The following is a 21,039-nucleotide window of genomic DNA, read 5'->3' as shown; positions in this document are numbered from 1 at the left end:
ATAGCAGCCCACAGAGAAGGAAAAACCTGTGAAACTGAGACAGGTAATATGCTCAGAGTTTATCCCAGAGGAACCTCCCCTCAGTGGCAACACAGACACAGAGCAGTACAAGGCATCCCCAGCCCTGGAAATGTTCAAAGCCAGGTTGGATGGGGCTTTGAGCAACCTGGTCTTCTGGAAGGTGTCCCTGCCCAGCAAGGGGTTTGGAACTAGATGGTTTTAAGGTCTCTTTTAACCCAAACCATCCTTTGATACTAAGGCACAGAAGTGTGGTCTGAATATTCTTCACATGTTTTCTCAACACTCACCTCAGCAGAGAGGCTTTTTACATCCTTGCCCATGTTTTCCAGCAGCCTGTCCCACAGACTGCTGGCCAACCCTCTCTCTAAAGCACATCTCCACAATTAAATTTTTTTTCAAAAAATCTTAGAGGTAAAGGGGTTTCTGCCTTGATTTCAAGGGACCAGGCCATCCAAGTGGTTAGGAATTGTCACAAGCTCTATTTATCCACTGCCTAGAGCAATGAAAAATGGTTCCTGAAGAATACAAAACTAATTATCAATTGCAGTTACATGTGCACCAGCAGGGATATTGGTACCAGAATTTTTGCTAGGTCCCACTGGGTCAGAGCAGAGGCTGGTTTAAATGAAGTGATAATTTTATCATTCTGCTGAAAATTCTTTGAACCATTGTTGCTTTTTTTGGCCAGAAGTGAGGAAGTATCTTTTCAGTTCAGTTATTAGCATAAAATAATTAGACTTTGGGGTATATTTTGCTCCCAGTGCACATACGTAACTTGCATTAATATTAATAGGGACTTCTCTATTCACACTCATTGAAAGGAGCCCATACCTCAAAGGACTGAGAAAAGCAAAAGCATATTTAGAGTTCAGCCTATCACAAACTCCTGTAAACTGCTCTCTTCATAGTATCCTTTCTCTTCCAAGTTTATTTCCAGTGAGACAAATGTTTAGCAGATCATGGAAGAAAATAATTTGCTCAGGATTCCCTCTGCAGGCAATCAAAAATGTGCATGCAAATTCTATGGAAATTTCTCAGTGTCCAGACTTTGAGACCAAATTCATGTTACAGATTCCACAGAATAAAAATTTAACAGAAGAGCCCTCTCTCACGAAAATGTATTTCCTTCATATGAGAAGTGATGAATCTCTGATTAATACTAACAATGCCTGCTGCACACCCATTTAGGGGCTCTTCATATTTCCAAAAAGCCAGAATTAATTTGTGTTATGGCAAGCACTCAAGAAGTATCTTCCCACAGCAACAAAAGGGAGATTTGGGAAAATAAACTACTACAGCAGAAGGATTCACTTCATGGCAATCTGAAGAGAAGCCTAGCCTGGCATCAGGATATAAAGTCCCATGCTTTAGTCTTGGGCCTGAAGAAGTTTAAAACATCCAGTGCTAAATGACAGGATCACAGACACGGCAACTCATCACCAATGCCATGACATCAGAGATTATGTCTTTTGCTCTGGAGCCTTCCTTTAAGGGCAAGGTGAGCTGTACCTACAAATGACCATCACCAAGGAAAAATGATAAACAACAAAGCAGTGCCAACAACACAGCAGAATTATATAAGGGATGAAACTGCCAATCTTGATTCAATACTTCATTTTATGAGACTGAGGGTCTCATAATAAGAATAGTGTTCTGGAAAACAGGGAAACCTGAACAAAAACACCCGGAGAAAACCTCTGGGGTCCATGAAAAGGAGTGAAAATTTCCCTCATCTCTTCTGGGTAGGGTCCCTCATCATTACTCACTTTCCTTTCAGGGAGGGTCAACCCAGCTACAATTGTCAGTCTCTCTTGTTTCATCATACTCCATTTCACCATGGACTGAATTACAAATGAGATCTGGGTAATGTTCTAGCTTAGAAAGAACTTTTAAAAATGCAGTCATATTCCCTATCCCAACACCAGCTGCCACTAAAAAAAAAAAAAAAAATAAAATGGTGAGAATGGTGTTAGAGGAACAAACAGTCAGGATGAAGGAGGCAGGAATACATAAACTCAGGAACACCAGAGCAAATAATAATCAGGTGAACCTCTACAGTGGAACAACAGTGTACATTTGGTATTAGCTTCTTGGCAAAGATTCAGTTTTCCAGAAGTGCAAAGACATAGGTTCCGCCTCCTCTTGTCCAAGGGTAAATATACTCTATTCATTTCAGTGAGATTACTTCAGATTTTCACTGCTGCAAACTGGAGAAATTTCTGTCTTTTGTTTTTAACACCATCCTTCTAAGAAAAAGCACTATTCAAAGCCTCCCTCTGGTTGAACTCAAACTTCACAGGTCCCAGCAGGTGATGAAAACTATCCAGGGCAATTTTTCTTCCCTTTATATTAATTCCCAAAGCAGGCAATATTTAGAGAGGCTGAAAGCATAAGCATATACCTTACATGAGCATGTAGCTGAGGTCATGGCTTGGCCAAGAATGAAGGAAGCAGATGTTTATTTTATTTGTTTTATTTCTTGAGATTTCATGGACACACAGTCCTTGAAAGCTACTTTATTGCTCAGAAATCTTATCTGAGGGTCCTTATATAAAATAGGGCTGAAAAGGAAAAAAACCACTTTATCTGTTGTCAACCTTCACAAGAATAAAAATAAAGGCAGAACTGGAAAAAGTTCTCTCCTATTCCCCCCTCATATGTTTCCCCTCAATTTAACTCAGGACTTGGCAAAAAAACCCATATAAATCTCAAGAAAATTATTCATCATGTCATTCATCAAAATCATTAGCTTCCCTAGTCAGGCTGGGCAGGCAGCTGCTGTTTTAATCAAGCAAAACATATTAAAAGAGGTTTCAAATCACTTCACAAAGGGGACAAAAACTATTTATCATTTCATTTTCCATATCCATCAGACTGTAATGCACTCACAGACAACAGAACCTGGGCCTGGAGGCAGTGCTGCAGTGTGGGATCAGACCTAAAAAGATTCCTCGTCCTGATGATGCTCCTGGCAGTTGGGGCAGGAAGAGTGCAAGGAGCTAAATAATAGCTTCCTACCTGCTGAGATCCAGGAGCCCTCCAATTTCCATAAGTAAATATTATAATAAAAACCTGCAACACCTATGTAACTCTTAATTGCTAAGAAATCACTGATGCATCTATCTGACATATCATCCCTTCCCCAGTCAACCACCACAAGTTTGGGGTCAGTAGTACAGTCTAATATAGGTCTAAGGTAGTAAAAAAGACACACAATTCCCCAAATTTCTGCTGCTTTTCATCTGAAAATACAAAGACAAGGGGCTGTTGGATTTTACCTTCTGGGAAACATTGCACCTGTACATTTTAGATATATTAATTAAAACACATTCAGTCAAATAACTTGTGCATAGCTTATGCAGAAAGTGAGTTGTTCTCTGGACAGCAAAGAATGAAAATAAGTTAAAAAATGCTATTTATGTTAATGTCCCCTGAGCATGAAGTCTACTCCCTCAAATCTCTATTAACACTAGAGAGGTTTTCTCCATCTGCTGCTGCTTTTACCTAGGATAAGGAAATACCTGGGAAAAGCTGGAATGAGCCTTGGGGAGGAAAGGACAGGAACAGAGGCAGGACCACTAGTAGAGGAATATACCCAAGGACAAATGCCTCCATACAATTGTGTTGTTATTTTATGCTTAGGTAGCTTCTAGCACAGTAATTTCTCCTGTGTCTACAGATCATGCATGTGGAAACACTAGACAACTAATTACAGTTTAAGGTTACTGGCCTTTGTCTAAGTCTTTTGGGCTTCAGAGGATCTGCTCTAATCTCTTGGGTTTCATTTTTCTCCCACTGTTCTCATCTCAGTTTTCTTATTGCCCAGGTGTTGTAAAGACTATAAATGGCTGTAATCCAACTCCTCTTTTTTTTTTCCAAACAGTAGATTGGGCATCTCAGATCTACTCCTAATTTTGCTCTGATTTGCTGTATGACCTTTTGGAAAATTTAAGGTCCTCTTCCTCCCACATTTATTTCCAGCATTAGTGAAATACACACAAACCATATTTGAAATGTGCGTTGAAACCTGTAATTAAATATTTCATTAAATACTATAAAAGACTACAAATTAGTTTAGATGGACAGATCATTTCAGTGGGAGAGCTGCAAGTATTAAATCACCAAAGTAGTCCTTTTCTCACTTTTGTCTATTTTGTAGGCAGACAAAGTATTTGGGAAGATTCATTTGACTTTCTGGCTCCCACTGAATTATTCATTGTTTGCAAGTCAAGTAGGTAATTCACCTTGTACACCCTTCTCAAGTGCAGTGTTAATAAGAAAACCACGCTGAGTTGATTTTTCTGACAAACAACATTTTCATGTAAACAGCTGTCCTTAAAGAAATACATCCTCTCACTATGCAAAAATGTTCAGTATTCCACAGCGAATGACAGGACACCAATAGGCATTAGATCGATTCTGATGCCTAAAAGCAATGTTCTTTTTCATACTTTTCCATCTCAATCTGGAATTTGCATTTCTTTCATACATTTAAACTTTCTTCCAAACCCTGCTGACACATGAAAGTGAAAACATTTTATCATTAAAATCCAAATTCCACTGACATAGCATATGGCAACTCTGAAATGAAACAAAAAAAAAATTCTCCCTATGGCAAGTTGCTCACTCAATACAAAGTTTTCTTTCTTAGGGATAACTACCCAAACCAAATAATTTATATCCCCTTTTCCAGGTTTTTCACCAGCTAGCTTCCAGGATCTAAATAAACCCAAAAACAACCTATCAACTTGTATCTCATCTTCTCAAGTTAAGTGGTAGGCTTTTTCAGTTTGCAGTGAATTACAGACTATGAGTAAATGCTTCACTCAGCTTGCATCATCTCCTCAGAATGGGTTCAAGAAGATGCTAATTCTGCTCTAACTGAATGAAATTGCAGCCACCTTAGATGTTTTTAGGAAAGGCAGAGTGAGCTGAGCTCCCCTGGATTTGTTTGTGAGAAGCTCTAGTCCCTCACAGTGGCACTCCTGCAAGTTTGTTCTTGGCCATCTAGAACCAATTAAGATGACCAGTGGAGTTACCCAGGAGAATGCTGGCTGGAGGAGTCCTGGCTGATCATCAGATGCTTCTTTTAGAGGTTGTCTTCCACTAGCTATTTTTCCCTGAAACATGCATGAAACACACTTCTCACATTCTAGAAACTGGAGTCAGACCGACAGAAGTCTGGGGTTAGGATGTTCATTTGGAAAGAATAATGAAACTGAAGAAAACAGTCAAAAATTACCATGAAGCAAAATCTAGAAGATTACAACCAGAAACTCCGAAACAAAATGAAACTTCTTTTTTTTACTAAATAAAATAACTTGGTGTTATAAAATATTTTTTCCTGATGAAGTATTTCAAATATGAAAATGTAGATTCTACTTCCTTGTGACTCACTATCAACAATATGAATTGAAGTCTTAAAGATATTTTTTTCTTTAATTATATCAGTAATTATAGTTAGTTGACTGTCCAATGGAAAAATTTTCGTAAATTTTCCTTATAACATGCCCTGAACAACTTGGGGAAGGGCCCTTGAGAGTTATGAAATATGTATATAGTTAGAGCTGGAAACAGGGAAATAAGTTTAATAAGAATATTTCCCTTCCTCTTTTCAGAAAATAAACAGTCCAATAGCAATCAAGGGTATTATTCCAAGAGAAGCTCATGTTCCAAAAGAAGTAAAACATATTCCAATGAATGTTTTCCCAGGAGAGCATCGCAACTGGAGACGTGAAAACAGAGCAAGCACTGCACAATTATATTAGTATATCCTGGCCTAAGACATTCAGCATTTTTGTCTAAATTCTGCCAGGGATACTTGTTGGCCCAAGGGAGCAGGTCCAGGAGATAAGTGAAGGTTTTACAACACAAGTTCAGCTTGTTTTGAGTTGGAAAAAAAGAGCAGCTAGAAAGGTACTTAAAAAGTTTACAGAAGCTATCTCACATTTTTAAGTCACTGTGCCATTACTGACTACACTGTGGTTTTTCCAAAGCATGAAGTAGCTACAGCCAACAGCTCCTCAAACTCCTTGTTTTGCTGGGAGAAAATGCCTCCAGACATAATAGCCCTGACTTTGGTGGAACCACAGGGAGGACAAAAGCAATCCAAAAGCTCTGCAGGGCAAGGCTGGCTGAGCGCCAGGGAAAGCAACAGCCAAACAGAGATGATGGGCTCAACACTGAGTTTATCATATTTGCTGGATGACAAAGCCAAGTTAGATGGCAACAAATGTAATCAATCCCTCAGACTCCAAGACAAAACACAGGGTACCTCCTCACTGCAGTGGCTTATTTTATTTTTCAGGTTCTTGATTTGGACACATCCAGTGTATCCCTACCTCCTCCAAAGAAAAGGAATAGGAGTGTGAAGAACTGGCAAGGAAGAGGAGAACCAGGCATTAATGGACCGTAACACTGCAGTGTTACATAACCTAGAGCCTGGCAGTAATCAGCTCAGTGACATTGCTGTGAGACCAGGAGCATAATAATTAGATCTGGCAATTCTGGCTCTTCTGTGAAGACTTTGTGTCTGCAAAGCTCATGGATCCCTTACCATGTATTCCCCTGTATGAAAGCATAACGCTCAGAATCAAATAAGATAAAGAGCATGAAGACAGGACGATTTACACTGATGACATTTTAAATCTGTACCCAAAATAAGAGAGTATTTCTTTTCAGCACTCAGAGAGTAGACAGCTTGCCATGTACACAAAGCTGTATTTTCACAGAGATGTGGTCATTCAGCTATCATTCCTTGTAAGCAAAATCATAATATTTAATGGAGTCCATTTATAATGGTATGGAACTGATACTATACAAATAATTAGAGAAAATATGTACCATAGAGACGTTTAATATTTCTTAGTCTTTCCATGGTGTTTTGTTCTACCCAGGCCTGTTCTCTCCCTCAATATGGAAGATCCCAAGGCCAAGAAGAATTTATTCAACTTCACCAAGCCATGACATATATTAGCATTTTAATTACTATTGGCTATTTTGAGCTGTTAGAGGCTGAAAAAGCCATATTCCAATGCAGCATCAAGTAACTACTGCAGCAAACTGCTCAGAAATAATTTAGATCTAAACCTTTCATTTATTTCCATTGTATCTCCAAATACTGCAATCAACTTTCAGTGACCTTTGTAAAACTCCTTTTTGTATTCATGGAGCACATCATGCATACAAACAGCGAAGTACATTAAATGGCATGAGTGGATGCACTACATAATACATTTATTGTGTGATGCAGTAGCATATGCCATTAAAGAGATTCTTTTAAGTTAAGTCTCTTAGGAGAAAGGGGATGGGGTTTTTAAAGTCACAGCCCTGTGACACAAGCCCTGGCACACCATGCATAGATACCCCAAAAAACTACACCAAAATTTTATTCCAGTCTTATATTGTTATTGATTTAACTGTATACCTCCAGTTGCACCACCTTTTATTTATTGCCAATGTCATATACATGAAATGGTTCTGGTAAATAACTGTACACACAACAAACTCCATCAGCTGTTTTAACAGCTGATTTTCTGACATCAAGAAAGAATAGCAATAAACTTACAAATTTATTTTGCTTCATTCTAGATTCTACCATCTCACAGTCTGGCTACCATATACTATCAGATACAATATTTTACTACTTTTATAATCTTCCCAAGTTGTATGTTGAACAATATATTTCAAATCTTTTGAAAAGCAGTTTTCCAGCCTCTATATTAGAGATCTGCCCAAAAGAAAACAGAGCCCAAAATGTTTGTTGCATTGTTCCTGAGGATTTCTTATCACACAATATACTTGTACAGGAGAAAAGGAAGTATAGCTGAATACACACACCTCCTAAACTAGAATCAAAGCCAACCTTGAAGACAGAGGTACACATGGCTGTCTGAATTCTGTCACAGCTCTAATGTTGGTGACTTTGTAACTTTTGAACCCCCACATATTTTGCACTCATCAAGCACCCACAGTATGCCTATGGATTGCTGGACCCAGTGAATGCTGAGACATCACAACCTTCAGTGACTGTTAGCTTAGCAAATCAAAGCACTGCATTCCCTTTCCAAAACCAAACCAAACTTGTCCTAAACCAAAGCAAAATTCCGCATCACAGTGGGTTCCATGTTAATGCAAAGCCACTGGCTCACTCTGTCCATTCTTCTCTACATCCTGCTAAAAACTCCCTAAACCATATAGTCTCACCACTGCCACTGCTTGTATTGCAATACTCAACAGACCTCTGTGAAGATCCAAGGCTGGAAATTGCACAGACAAATAATAAAAGCAAGGCCTGCTCTACAAAACAGAGACTGTCTGCATCAGGCAGGAAACAAGAGGGAAACAGGAAAAGGCAGAGGGAGGCAGGGGAGTGACATTGCAGTCAGGAGAAAAGACATCAACAATAAAGCAGAAACATAACTAATGCAAATTCAGCAATTTGCAGGCAGCAGAACAGAGGCTGAATGCAGCCAGCAATCACAACAGGTTTTTGTAAAAGTACTTAACTTCCTCATGGTTACAAGTTGTTTTGAGAAAAAAGGCTAATTCTACTACCTCACCCCAAGTATCACGTTCAGAAATATGAAAATGATGCAAAATACATGATATGAAGCAGCTTCAAGGGGTCACCTGAACCATCCCAGAGCCACACAGAGAAATCAGCCACATCCTACTCAGCCTACAAGCTGTCTAACACCTTGTCTTAAACCACCAACCATGCAGACTCCCCAGATCCTGGTGGCACCAGGACTACAGTACACCACTGCTTTTATTTTTGGAAAATTCTACATTAATCTGCACAGTGCTGCCTTTGCCCATGAGTCTATTACCCTGCAGTACATTAATTTATATTTTTTTCTAGTAGAAACACTTCTAGCTTACCCTGAATTCTCAGTTATAAAGTATTTTCATGAAAGACACTGTTTGAGTTTGATGTCATTTTGATAGTCTGTTATTTTACTTTGTGCAGCTGATGGTGTTTTTCCTATAACATAGATATAAAAGATTTCCAGCATTCTTTATAGCTGATCAATTTTTTTTCTCCATCCTTCTAGTTACAAATAGAAATAATAGATCAGTTAAGATTAGCTTTTACATTGTGCTGTACATCATTTTCTCCAGTAGCAAACTGTTTGAAATATCTAATATTCCATACTCAATGGTGGCATGATATTTTACTTTAGAACTGTACTGCACACCACAAATACAATATACGTAAGCAGTCCAAAGATGAGCCAGTGCTGCCACACTAAATCCGAGGAATTTAAACTTAGAAACTGTGAAATTCTTCAGCACACGCTCAACACCCTCACACTGCAGTGAAGAGGACTTCCATGTCAATCTCAGTGACAGCTTAAGTATCTGAATAACTCTAGGCCTCATTATTCTTCATTATCAGAGAGTCTTTTTTATGATGACAGAAACTGATCATATAATAATAGTGATACCTGAATTAAAGAGCAGCTAGGTGCTTTACAGCTGGAACCCCCACTGGGCAACTACACAGAACACAGCTGGGCAGGGCTTTCCATGAGCAGTTAAATCCAGCAACCCTCTCAGGGCAGGAACAGAGTCTACAAAGGGCAGGGACAACCACAATAGGACTCCCTCAGATTTAGTTTTCAACAGGCAGTCACAGGGAATTCATCACTGTCTGCACTGACAACCACCATGCTGTGTATATAGTACAGTCACAAACCAAACTTGATACCTCACTGAATTTCTGATACATTTCTTTTGATGTTATCACAGAAGCAATTTCATGACCTAAATACTAGTTTATTCCCTGCATTCTGGAGGCAGAGGAGTACCCCCTTACTTATATAAGCAATACAAAAAGGGCAGAATAGTGGGAAAACCTTTTTCCTCTCTTAACAGATACTTAAATCTCCTCTTTGCAGCCCTGATGATTTCTTGTTTGGAATGACACAGGTCATACAACATAGGCAGCATATTTCCTGCAATTACTTATCTGCTGCCTGTGTGACCCTTTGTCTTTCCATGTCTCAAGTGCAGGCTGAATTCTGCCTTCCCAGAAACTGACTCTGTGTCTGACCTTTTTTTTTTTTTTAACACTGTGCTGTAATCTCTGCTGCTTTTTCCTTCTTGTGTTGTCAGAAAAAAACACTCATAAACCTCTATATTTCAATAACCATCCACCAACATCTGCAAAGGGTCCAATTATCATAAAAGAAAAATTATCATAAAAGAAAAATGACCATTTAAGCATTAAATCTTCTCAGCAATAAGACACATACAAGATCAATTACCAGATGACATACAGGTGACTAAAGCTCCCTCAAAAAAAATGTCTTTTTTTTTTTTCTTTAAATGCTGGCCAGTTGGCTTCATAATGAATTAGAAACACAAAAACTTCAAAACCAGCCCTGAGCTGTGTTGGGAAACAAAATAAATACAGTTCAAGATGGCATCAACCTGAAAAAGGTAACAAGTACCAGAAGAGGCCTCCCTCTGTGAACTGGTACAGACTGTTGGAAACTCTTCCTCAAACACACTGGATAAAAGGTAAAATAACTTAAGCCAGAAATGATAACCCAAGGATCCATTCATGGAGGTCACTGACTGCTTTGTGCACAACATGCTTCATTTCACCAGGATGACTGAGACAAAAATCTCTTCAGTACATGTTTGCAGTGCAGCTTCAATGAATACTGTGTAGGTTTGAGGTTGGTTTGGGGTTTTTTTCAGCATTGGAAAGAAGACATTTCCTCTCAAGAGTTTTCCTTGGCTGTTCAATATTCATTACAGATACTTAAGCAGAGCTTTTACTACCTAAGATTCCATTTCATATCAAAAAGGTAACACCAGTGCAGGTGTAACGCTGCCCTGTAGTCTTATAAAATTATGGCAGCTCCAAACTTCTCCTGAACATAATCCTACCAGAATGCCAGCGCCATGACAACAGATATTACAGCAAAATGCTAAATAGATTTCACTGGGAAGTCTGTCAGCCTCCACCATATGAAGTATGTATTTACATAAAAGAGACAAAAACATGAAGGGCTTTTTGTCCTGCCATTCTCCCATCTCTCTGTCGTACCACACACAGTCCTCGCCGCCCGGCAGAGAACTGGGTGATGAACCTGAAGCCTCCATCTAAGATTTGAGAGGGGATGGAAAGTCTTGGGCATTACATTCATTTATATAATGATTAGCTCCACAGAATTTGAAAATTTTGTATGAATCTGGGATCACTGGGTAAGCTGCACAGAAGCAGTGCAGTTTTTTTCCCGCTACCCACAGTAGAGGGAAACAGCAGGATTACAACAGGGAATGGGTCAAGTGATGGCTCTTTCTTCTCCTGCTGCCCCTTTTTCTTTCAGGAGCAAACCAGCTTTCTTCTCAGATGGAGGAAGTATCTTGGGATACCTTCCAAGCTTTTAACAGAAACTTTCCAGGCAACCTAAGTCACTAGTACAGGTCAGGAATCTGAGAAATCAAGAAGTGGGGCATGGAGCAGGAAGAAAAATGCCAAAAATTGCCACTTAAAAAACCCCAAATGTTAATTGCTCTTATTGCTTTGCTCCAGGGACATAATATTATTTGCCTCTAGTAACAGAAAGCTGGAGAAACAAGTTAGACCTCCACAGCAAATACAAAGGTCTGAACAATGGAAAAGCTCCCATGGTCCTAGCCCTTGCATCCCCAGATCACTGCACTCCACACTGGCTGGAGAACTAGGGTGAACTGAGGAAAACAGGGTTTTCTTGATTTTATCAGGAAGATTTTAATTTTTGCAAAGGGCTGACACCTAAGAGAGTAAGACAAAAGGTTCCACCTTTAGCCCAGCTCAAACATGTAATTAATGCTGCTGGAAAAGGCCCTGAAGATTGACCTATATTGCGCTGCCATTGCTAAAGGCTGCTGTGCTTCTTTTCAAGCTGCCATCCATCCCTCTTTTTCCCTGTTAAAGGTGAGCCATGGATGAAATATTAAGCTCTGGCAGCGCTGGACAACCCCTGCCTGAGGGGGCAGAGGGCACTTCTGCCTTCAGAGGTTGCAAGGGTCCAATCACAAATGAGCCCATCACACTAAGGGGACACGTAAAGGATCTCAGGCGAGGAAATATATGAAAGATTTTGATGTATTCAATTAAAAACTTAGATTCCCTGCACTTACAGCCCCCTTCTTCTCCTTGTCCCATGAGACAAGCAGTTTGGGAGTACTGTTAACCATGGGCACCTGGCTAACTGTTCCTGGAAGAAGCTCTGCATCCACCCTCCTCAGATGCCTGCATCAGCACAGCCAAGTCTCCCTTCCTAATCCCCTTCTGAAATGTAACAACTGCCATCGCTGGGATGTTTCTTTGCAAAGAAGTCATCATCTAAGTGCCAAATTCACCCTCAGTGGAAGATTTTCATTTAACCTTTCCTCCCTCCACACATACATATTTATTCTCCCAATAGCAACACAGATCCACTAACATAGAGATATCAGTAATGGGACTTAGCTCTTCTCTGAATATTATAGCTTCTTTCCTGAGCAGGACTAATCTTGGCAGCTGTCTGACAAGAGAGACTGTGTGGGAGGAAAATGTTTTTATCTAAAAGTTGAAAAAACCCAAAATAATCTTTGAGAGAACAAACTATGTTTCAACCCTTCTCCTTCAGTGGAAGACTATTTACTAACAGAAAATATCCACCAACAGCGAAGAATACAGAAGTATTGGTCAGAAAGGTAACAAAATAACCATGCAATTTTTCTTTCCCTTTATTTATGTGGCCACTTTTCAAAATGTTTACATAACAATGAGGCCACAGCTGTATTTATAATACTGGAAAACAGAAGGTAAGTCAGCTTTGAAAATAACAATTAAGCTGTATTGGTTTTGGTAGCAATGGGGCTGCAGGGGGGCTTCTGTGAGAAGCTGCTAGAAGCTTCCACCGTGTCTGGCAGTAACAAGCCCTGGCAGCTCCAGAGATACACTTGCCACTGGCGAGCCTGGGACAATTACAAATGGAGGTAACACCTCTGTGACAGCACATTTAAGAAGAAAGGAAAAAACAAAAAGTTATTGTGCAGTTGTGATTGCCAGAGGAGAGTGGGGAGACAATATGTGAGAGGAACAGCTCTGCAAACACCAAGGTCAGTGGAGAAGGAGGGGCAGGAGGTGCTCCAGGCACCAGAGCTGGGATTCCTCTGAAACCTGTGGTGATGACCATGGTGAGGCAGCTGTGCCCTGCAGCCCATGGAGATCCATGGGGATGCAGAGATCCACCCACAGCCCCTGGAGATCCATGGGGATGCAGAGATCCACCCACAGCCCCTGGGGATCCATGGGGATGCAGAGATCCACCCACAGCCCCTGGGGATCCATGGGGATGCAGAGATCCACCCACAGCCCATGGAGGAGACCCATGCCACAGCAGGGGGGTGCCTGAGAGGAGGCTGTGACCCTGTGGGAGGCCCATGGAGTGAGGAGCCCAGGCTGGAGCAGTCTGTCCTTGAAGGACTGCACCCCACAGAAGAGTGACCCCGCTGCAGCAGTTTTGGGAGGATGCTGCCCATGGGATGGACTCACACTGCAGCAGTTTGCAGGGAACCATTGCTCCTGGGATGGACTCACACTGGAGGTTTGTGGAGAACTGTCTCCTGTGGTGGCCCCACAGTGGCACAGGGGAACAACTCCTCTCCCTGAGCAATGGAAGAAACCACGGATGATGAACTGACCACAACCCCATTCCCTCTCACCCTGTGCCACTGGACTAGGAGGTAGAGCGGGGAAGGAGGGAGGGGTTTCTAAGGGTTCATTTTTCATAATCCTGCTCTGATTTTGCTAGTGTAATAAATTTAATTCATATCTCTAATTACAGCCTGTTTTGCCCATGATGTTTGATGAGTGATCTCCCCCAGTCCTTATCTCAACACATGAACCCTCCATTATGTTTTTCTCTCCCCTGTCCCACTGGGGACAGAGTGAATTGGCAGGCACCTGGCATCCAGCCAGCATCAGCCCATGACAGAACCAAATCCCATGGTTTGGTTTTGTTTTAGCTGTGGTGGAGCAGGAGAGGACTCTATTTCCCATCCTGCCTCTACCTTACTAACCAACAAGGCAATATGAAGTATCTCCATATTTCTGATTCTCTTTTTCAGGGCAATCACATACCACTGGTCCTCATTATTAAAAGCAAAGTTTGCTCTTACAGAAGCTGTATTTCCCCTTGCTCACAAGGAAGGCTCCCCTTGCTCTGAGACTGTGATGTGCACTTTAGGCAGCTGCACATTTTAATGTCACTCTGGATACCTTGTCCCCAGTCTCTCCAGCCAACACATGCTCCTCCATGTCTCACTCAGCTCCTGGGCTCCTCCAAACCCAGATCACTCAACCTTCTCACTGACTCTGGTTTTTTGCTCCAGCCTGTCTCACTTATTCTCTCTTCACATTTACACTGATGTCTGGTCCCATACTACTGTGGCTCCTCACAGCTTTCTGTGTCCATGGGTCATGGCAAGGGCTACTTTCATGTCTGCAGCCCCTTAAATGAAGTCTTCCAGGTCAAAAAAGCCTAATGGCTGACCTTTTGGTCTGAGACATTTTTGCTATAAACAGATAAAGGCACAAAAAAATGCAGTTTCACATGAAGAATCCTGGAGATGTTGCTGCTATGTCTTAGCTCATTAAGAATTCCAGCTTAAAGATGTAAAAGTGGTAAAGGGAATCCCTCCCCATAATTCATTTGGCACCAAGGGTATATAAGCTAAAAGAACAGAAGCACACTGGAAATCACAGAAATTTGCAACTGACGCAGAAGAGTCAAAGCAAACCTCTCCTGGAAGCTTCTCCATACCTCAGATAATGTAATTTAAATAACAAAACAGTCTCCATTTGAAGCAGTTCAGCTCACTGTGGAATTTGCCACCTTGACAGAAAGGATGCCTGACAGGACAGTACTGACAGCAAAAGCCACGGTGCCTCATGCACCTGCACTTTTTTTCTTGAACAGTTCCACAGGACAGCACACTATGTGACAACACTACATGTACATTCTTCATCCACTGCCAGAACTGCTTCAGGCTTCAGTGATATGAATCTATTAAAAAATGTTAAAACCATTGTATTTGAGATGGTTCTTCAAAACAAAGATTAGTTCTCGCTGGATTTCAAGGAATTAAATAATGTTCCCTTCCCACCCCCTTGACTGCAGTGTTGTTTATCACTTAGCTGCTGTAATGTTTTTAGCATAGGTCCAAATTATTTTGGTTCAAACATAAAAGTAAATTTTGCACAACAAAGCATTTTTGAGCATTTTAAAAGACATGGAGATCATGGAAATGATGCAGTAACCTGTTTGCATACTGCTGTGTCATCTATCTTAGACTTCTAAAAAACTGACATGAATCCTCAAGGGACTTACTTGATTAAAAAACATTAATTAATTGAGTTAACATCTGTGCTGTTTTTCAGCTAGTAACTAAAATTAGCTAGGCATTGTAACATCCTTTAAAGTGAAAAGTATACAGAGTAAGTGCAGCCCACTTTCTCATATTTGGGTAGGGCCAAGCAACTTTTTGCAACAGCATTTACCATAACAGTTCCTGAGAGATTTTTATAGCCCTGTGGTTGAAGGTTTTTCTTCCTGGCTAGCCTGAAATCAGGAACATTTTATTCTTGGCTTCATGCATTAACATATTAACCATGACAGTGCTGACATTTGTTGCTAAGTAAAATTGATCATAAATGGTCCAGAAAGCTGCCATTACATTTAGAAATTACTTTTAGAGTTTGAAATTAAGTACTGTCAACACAACTCATGTTTCCATTTTTACACAAAATGACAGGAATTTTTATGGCTTCACATAGAAAAGAAACTTCACATAGAAAGAAGAAGGGAGATAAAAATAATGATTTTAATTGCTCTCAAACTGTATTACATAGAGCAACTGACCTATACAGGATCATAAGAGCTCAAGGACTATTCAACAGGACAGGCTAGATGAGAAAATGCCATGTTATATGTGGAAATGAAACACTGCTTCATCCCCCTTCCACTTTCCAGTGCAAACCACAAAGTCAGAATTCACCCAGGGTCATTCTTTTCCTCACGTGGGAAATACTCTCAGTTACTTAAACACAGCTTTATTCCCTGAAGTCAAAGGAGGGAGCCAGTGGTATGCAGTACCATGATGAGGTGGAGATTATCAGGAAAAATGAGATTTCACTGCATGTGACAGAAGCAAATTGAGAGTATAGAAACTGCAAATAACAGATGACTACAAAAGGGAACATCTCTGAACGAGAAGGTAGATTCACTTAAGCTGTTCTTAACAGCAGTGCAGACACTTAGTCTAGAGGTATCAGTGCAAGAGCCAGTCTGGAATTAGTCCAAGAGTGCTCAGACATGTAATATTAGGCTGCAGGGAGAACTGGTGGTTTCATACAAATATCACAGGTATTTGTAAAATTTTCAGAGACTTACAGAAATATTTATTTTCAAAGAGCATATGGAATGACTCTGTACAGTGACTGTACCCAGCCACTACTTTCCAACATTCTGACTTAATTGTGTGCTTTTTCTTTTAAATTTTCTCATGCATTTTCTCATAAATGACTTTACAAGATTGGGTGGTTCACAGACAGAAAAAACATCTCAGGACATTTGGTTTAGTACCTACTAATTTTAGATTTTTCCCAGTAATTTACTCTCTGATCCCTGCTTAGTAAACAAAACAACAGAAGCCTCAGAATTTCTGTTCAAGGCAGGTTGGATGTCTCTGCCTCATAACCCCTCACCTGTATCTGGTTTCCCTTTAGAGAAGGGGACCAGAAAGAGGTGCCCTAGAGCTATCAGCATCTTGGGACAGAGTAATGGGGCAAGCAGCACCTGGAACCTGTGTGGTTCCCTCACAAGGCTCTCAACTGCAGAAGTGACCAGCCACGGGCATCCTAGCTCAACCTGGGCCTGGAATCACTTGAAATTTCTGCAGAAACAGGAAAATTAAGCTGGGAATTCATCAGTCCTTGCTTGCTCTGGTGTCACAACAGCACTTATGATCTTATTTAACCTATTTTCCTCTTCTTCCTACTCAAGTGTTTCATTGTCATGGGTGTTGCAATAACACAAATCTGGCAAACGCATTCTGTCTGGAATAAATACTCTCTTCACAGAGTACTGGAATAAATAAAAACTCTCTTCACAGTGCAGTGAATTGAAATCTTACTGAGTGATTAAAATACAATCTATTTGCTGTCATGATACCATTCCTCAGACCAACCTACCTTCTTTGGGCAGTAAATACATTTTTTTGCTACCTGGTCCAACTTCAGCCCAGTATTAAGCTGGTGCAAAAACTCTGCATATAAGGAAAAATAATTTGTCAGTGCCAGCTCATAGCCTTCCACAGAAGGGGCCTTTCTCTCCTGTTTGAAAGGTTTATGCTTCTGGAAACTGAGCACAGTAGACTGCAATCAAGAGCCTCTAAAAGAACTACTCAAGTTTGACACTCCTCTAGTAACTGGTGTTTATTCTATTCCCTGAGAAGAAGGGCATCTGTGGTGATTGCTGAGAAAGTGCTGCCGTCCATACCACAATTCAGGGCTGAATAACCCATGGGTAGCAAGATTCACAGAGTGGACAAACAGGAGATGTACCTCAGATGGCTTCTTCCCACATTACAGAGTGCACAGAGATGCCCTGGAGACTACAGCATCACTGAGTCTTACTGGAGAGAGGATACACCTCAGAGAATGTATGACTAACAGTGAAATAAAAATAAAAGCTGAGGCTGTTTGGGAAGTGTGTGCATACAGAAGCCACCAAGTTTGAAACATGATGGGGGAAAAAAACCCATAATCATAGCCATAGATTTGATCATCACCCTGATCTCAAAAAAACTGTCTGTGTCACAAAGAAAACATAACAGCTGCACATAATGATGAAACACTTACCCTGGAGTCCTTTTCCAGACGAAGCTTGTGTTGAAGGCTGCGTCTTCTCCTGGCTTTAGCAAGACCATTGTGATAAAAAAAGTATCCAGATTCTAAAAAAGGGAGCTGAGGAAGAGAGAAGAAAAAAAAAAACAAAAAACATGAAGCTATTGGCTGTAAATAAGGATGACAAAAAAACTTTTACTTGTGAAGTGATTCTGGAATCTACAATAAGATTTGTGAGGAGTTATACCAAAGAGCCCAAATCACTCTTGAGAATGCCACTCCTAAGTTATTTTTGAAAAGTGCACCCAGCAGCATTAAAGTTGTTTGCTACAGGCTTACAGTGCGTAACTCCACTTGTATACACTTGGTACTCTTTCCACCCTACATTTAAGGTCAACAGTGTCACTATTTCTGATGGGCACCCCAAATCACAAGAGGAAGCATTCCCTATTTCCTGAAAAAGACAGAATAAAAGAACAAAATTAATTACAAAATATTTGAAACTCCAGAGAGCATCCCTCACTAAGAGGGCCTAACATAAATGCTTTGCTAAACTTCTGTAACATACCCAAACTGACACCATAAGATGGAAGGCAGGAAGAAGAGAGATTTCCACTTTCAGAAACATAAGATACTTGGAATTTCTTCTGTGCACCCCAAAATGGAACATACAAAGCATATTAAGAAAACAGGCAGCTCAGTGTTCACATGGGAACAGTGTTCTGCACCTTTAATGTTCAAGACATTTACGGAGCAAGCAAACACCTCTGGAAGGCTTCCCATTATTAAATGCATTTTTCTCCTCAGGACTGGCAGAGAGCAACTGGAAAGCTACTAGACAATTATCTTTTAAAAGGCTAAAAGACATAATGTTAGGAGAAGAGCATCCCACTTCCAGCACCTGATTAGGAAGCTCCACCTCAAGCTCAAATGAGTCCTTCTTTCCCAATTTGAACTTAATAACGACATTCCAATTGAACATTTAAATCTAAGCAAGTAACTGCACATTTTTAAACTAAGCTTGTTCTTGCAAAAGTTGAAAAAAATGGTTGGGAACATTAATACTGTGAATATTTCAACTTCAAAGGTTCAACTACACTACATGTAAAACACCTTTTTAAAAGAGATATTCTAGAACAGCTATGACAGCCTGTTCCTCTACTTTTTATTATCTATACTTCATGACAACATAAACATCTTAGCAGGAGTTCAAAGTTCTTTACTGAAATACCAAGTTTGATGTCTGGATAGAAACAATGTTAAGAAAACCTGAGCTGAATACAGGTAGAAGCATCATGCTGCCAAAAAACAGATTCTGTTCCTGTATACAGGTATATGCAGTGCACAAATATAAATTATGTTCCATGAAATTATGTCCAATTTCAGTCAATCTATCACTTCCACAAACGTATTTTACTATACATGGGAAGCAGTGTGGAAATAGAACATAGCAAATTCTGAATGTTTAAAATCTGGTCATTCCAAAAATGAGTATTCAAGTTTGAGTTTTCTTTTTCTTTAAAGTAACTTTTAATGTTAATTGAAACATTTACTATCACTGAAATGAAAGCATTTAATTTTCATGTTAAAGTTCCATTCTGTAGGATACATAAATGTGAAGTAACTTAAAAAAAAAATCAAAATTATTCTGTTCTGATAAAAAGACCTCTTTTAAAGTATTTATAAAAGGTTAAAGAGATTTCATCAAAATCATTATGGTTCCCTGGAGCTGATCTGCATGGCTGACTGGAGAGCTTTTCTGGGCGAATAATCAGGATATTTAACTTCAGCTTCATACACCTGTGAAAAATACAACAGCTGAGGTAGAAGGAGAAAGAAGGCTATGAAAGCTCACAGTAGAGGCCACAAAAGTCTCCTGCACTTTGTATATACCCTGAGTCAGAGCTCTGAAAGCTCAAATTCTGCCTGGGTTTAGGTAATTGTTTTAAAAAGCAGATTCACATTTAAACTTGTATCTGACATCTTTATCAACCGGGTGATCAGGTATTTACATAATCCAGAGTTTAGTAGTAGATCTGGCTCTCCAGGAAAAGGGCCTTCCCCCGCATTGGATACATTACTTTATGCCTCAAAAACATGCAGGGGGGGAAAAAATCTAAATAGGCAGATTAGTTACAGCTTGAAATCCATCCTGGTGTGCTATCCATTACCATCCTTTGCTGTCTGTGGCCCAATTAAACTTTGAATTCTCTCTGTGAAATCAGGCTTGCTTTTCTTCCTTTTATTTCAGTATCAACCACTGAAATCAAATCCAGTCAAATATTCATCTTGATGTTCTTCCATTAAGGATTAGTCTAAGCAATTTTGAAGATGTCTGGAAATATATAACAGATATTTGTTGTTTATTTTACATATAAGGTTAGTTTCTAGTACCTCTTAGCATGAAACATCATTGTATACAGTAACCTCTTAAAGTTGGTGTATTCAAGTTTGACCATAAGAAATTACAGTTAATACAACAATGACCAGATTTATGCACAAGGTCACAAATAAGATTGACCAAGATTATTCCACTCTTTCCACAGTATTATCCCAGTAATCTTCGAGGAACTCGGATATTTTACGATTCAGATGTTTTTTTCACGCAGGATCAATTAAACCTAGAGGAGGACACCCAGGAAGGCAGCTCAGTGAAGCAATAGCTGAAAGATTATGTGATGCAGCACTGTGGGTTGTGAGCAATTATTAGCAGAAACAAAGCAATTTTCAGGAAGAACCCAAACTACGCAGTAAATCCTCGAAATCAATGAACATACGTGTGGGAGAAATCAGACACCAGGGAAAGGGCCAAAAATGTCAAGCTTTGGTGAGGATTTTGCACTGAGATCTGTGAATACCACAAAAAAAAAATGACTGGAACTTCCAATTCTGAGGGACTCCTGCTACCAGGCCAGTAACTTCTTGGCTGCAACCAAATGGAGAGCACAGGTAGCTCACAGCAGGATTTGCATTCCCACTATCAGCCACTCCAGGAAGGCTGTTTTGATTTGGAGCTACAGCAAAGGAGCAAATAGTGAAATGAACAGTGCAAATAATGGAGTGAAATGAAAACAGATCTGTTAAAGACTCCAAAATGTTATCAGCAGTATCTGCTCTGTAAT

The 21,039-nt window shown here is 40.1% G+C and overlaps 1 protein-coding gene across 1 annotated transcript in view; it reads right to left on the bottom strand.

Annotated features, from left to right (window-relative positions):
- PCSK2 (proprotein convertase subtilisin/kexin type 2) overlaps positions 1-21,039 on the bottom strand; it is a 101,110-nt gene that overhangs the window by 64,539 nt on the left and 15,532 nt on the right. Inside the window, exon 2 of the mRNA XM_005525503.3 lies at positions 17,933-18,037. Coding sequence (XP_005525560.1) covers positions 17,933-18,037 — 105 coding nt within the window. The remainder of the gene's footprint in view (positions 1-17,932; positions 18,038-21,039) is intronic.

This window comes from Pseudopodoces humilis, chromosome 3 (genome assembly GCF_049639895.1).
Source record: "Pseudopodoces humilis isolate 2021_Gansu_Grassland_sample_001 chromosome 3, ASM4963989v1, whole genome shotgun sequence".
Taxonomy (NCBI): domain Eukaryota; kingdom Metazoa; phylum Chordata; class Aves; order Passeriformes; family Paridae; genus Pseudopodoces; species Pseudopodoces humilis.
This window is presented reverse-complemented; position numbering and strand designations above follow the sequence as displayed.